The 1445-nt window shown below is 40.6% G+C and overlaps 1 protein-coding gene across 1 annotated transcript in view; it reads right to left on the bottom strand.

Moving 5' to 3' along the window:
• The window catches only part of map3k15 (mitogen-activated protein kinase kinase kinase 15), a 41545-nt gene that overhangs the window by 21042 nt on the left and 19058 nt on the right, over window positions 1-1445 (bottom strand). The window contains 2 exon segments of the mRNA XM_015390649.1: window positions 246-384; window positions 735-862. Of these exon segments, the coding sequence (XP_015246135.1) occupies window positions 246-384; window positions 735-862 (267 nt within the window).

Below are 1445 nucleotides of genomic sequence, written 5' to 3'. Positions count from 1 at the left end.
CATTGCAGCTAAGCTAAGCAGACAAGACCAATCATATCATTAAGAATACTTTTTTAAATTACAATTACCACTATTCAAAAGTGATAATAAAGCAACAAAAGGCCTGAAAGGGGGATAAGTGGCACTATTTAGGCTAATGTTCACACAGCAAAATAAAATCCATAATGTGAGATCAACATCTTTCACTCTAAAAACAAATCAATCTCCCCAATATTTGCCTTAATTAGACAATGTCTGGTGTTTACAGTAGTACCTTGATATCTCTGTGGACAATCTGGTTCTCATGCAGGTATCGCAGCCCCTCCAGGATCTGTCTGGTGTAGAAGATTATTGTCGCCTCCTTCAAAGGACCCCATTTTGACCGCAGTAATGCAGATAGGCTTCCTGAAAAAATAAAGAAACAAGAAATGTCCTAAAAACATCTTGAATTGAAACACAACCAATTTATTTTGAACCAATAGATCAGGCCTCCCCAAAGTCAGTCATTGAGGGCCGCTGTCCTGCAGGTTTTAGAGGTTTCCCTTCTTTAGCACAGCTGATTAGGATGATTGCAGTTGAGCAGCTTTCAATTAAAATCAGCTGTGCTGGAGCAAGGAAACCTCTAAATCCTGCAGGACAGCGGCCCTTGAGGACCGACTTTGGGGATGCCTGAAATAGATCAAAACAATGGATCTCAGGAACAGTTTCCGTTCGTTAAGATGAGGCAACAAATTCCCTCTTCTGTAGACTCGTACCTCCAGGCACCTGCTCCATGAAGATCTTGATGTATCCATTCTCAGAAACCGAACCCAAATACTGAACAATGTTCCTGTGCTTTAGATACTTGTGCAGGGCAATTTCTTCATGAAGAGGCTGTGAGTACCTGAATTATAGAAATAAATATCAGAAAGAAATAAACGTTTTATCAATCCCGATTATGGGCACTTACAAACCTATTTGTTCAACAAGTAAAATATTGGGTTTGTTTTTTTAGAGAATTTACGGCAAAACTGTAGTTAACTTTTAGGGGGAGTGGCAGCCTAGGGGTTAGGGCATAGAGCTTGGAATCCAGAGGTTCTGAGTTCAAGCCCACTCCCACAGACTGCCTCTTTGGGTCCCTGAGCAAGACCCTTCACCCCACACTGCTCCCGGGCGCTGCACAATGGCAGTCAACTGCTCCCCAAGGGGATGAGTTAAATACAGAGAGTTAATTTTGTTGCTCTGGGCTTGAGACAGTGTAATGAAAATAAAAGCTGGAGAGAAAAAAATAAAGTGTGAATATGAATACTATATCTCAGCCAAAGTACCAATGAGAAATGCTTTTCTATTTTGAAATACAAAAAACACTATGCATACAATCCTGGGTATCATTATGACTTAAAACAAACTATTAAAGGGATAGTTCGGTATTTTTGACATGAATCTGTATGGCATCCCCATCACCAGTGTCATGCAATCACACTGAC

Source organism: Cyprinodon variegatus, unplaced genomic scaffold, assembly GCF_000732505.1.
Source record: "Cyprinodon variegatus isolate N-32 unplaced genomic scaffold, C_variegatus-1.0 Scaffold507, whole genome shotgun sequence".
Classification (NCBI taxonomy): Eukaryota; Metazoa; Chordata; class Actinopteri; order Cyprinodontiformes; family Cyprinodontidae; genus Cyprinodon; species Cyprinodon variegatus.
The sequence above is the reverse complement of the archived record's forward strand: the minus strand, read 5'-3'. Positions and strand labels throughout refer to the sequence as shown.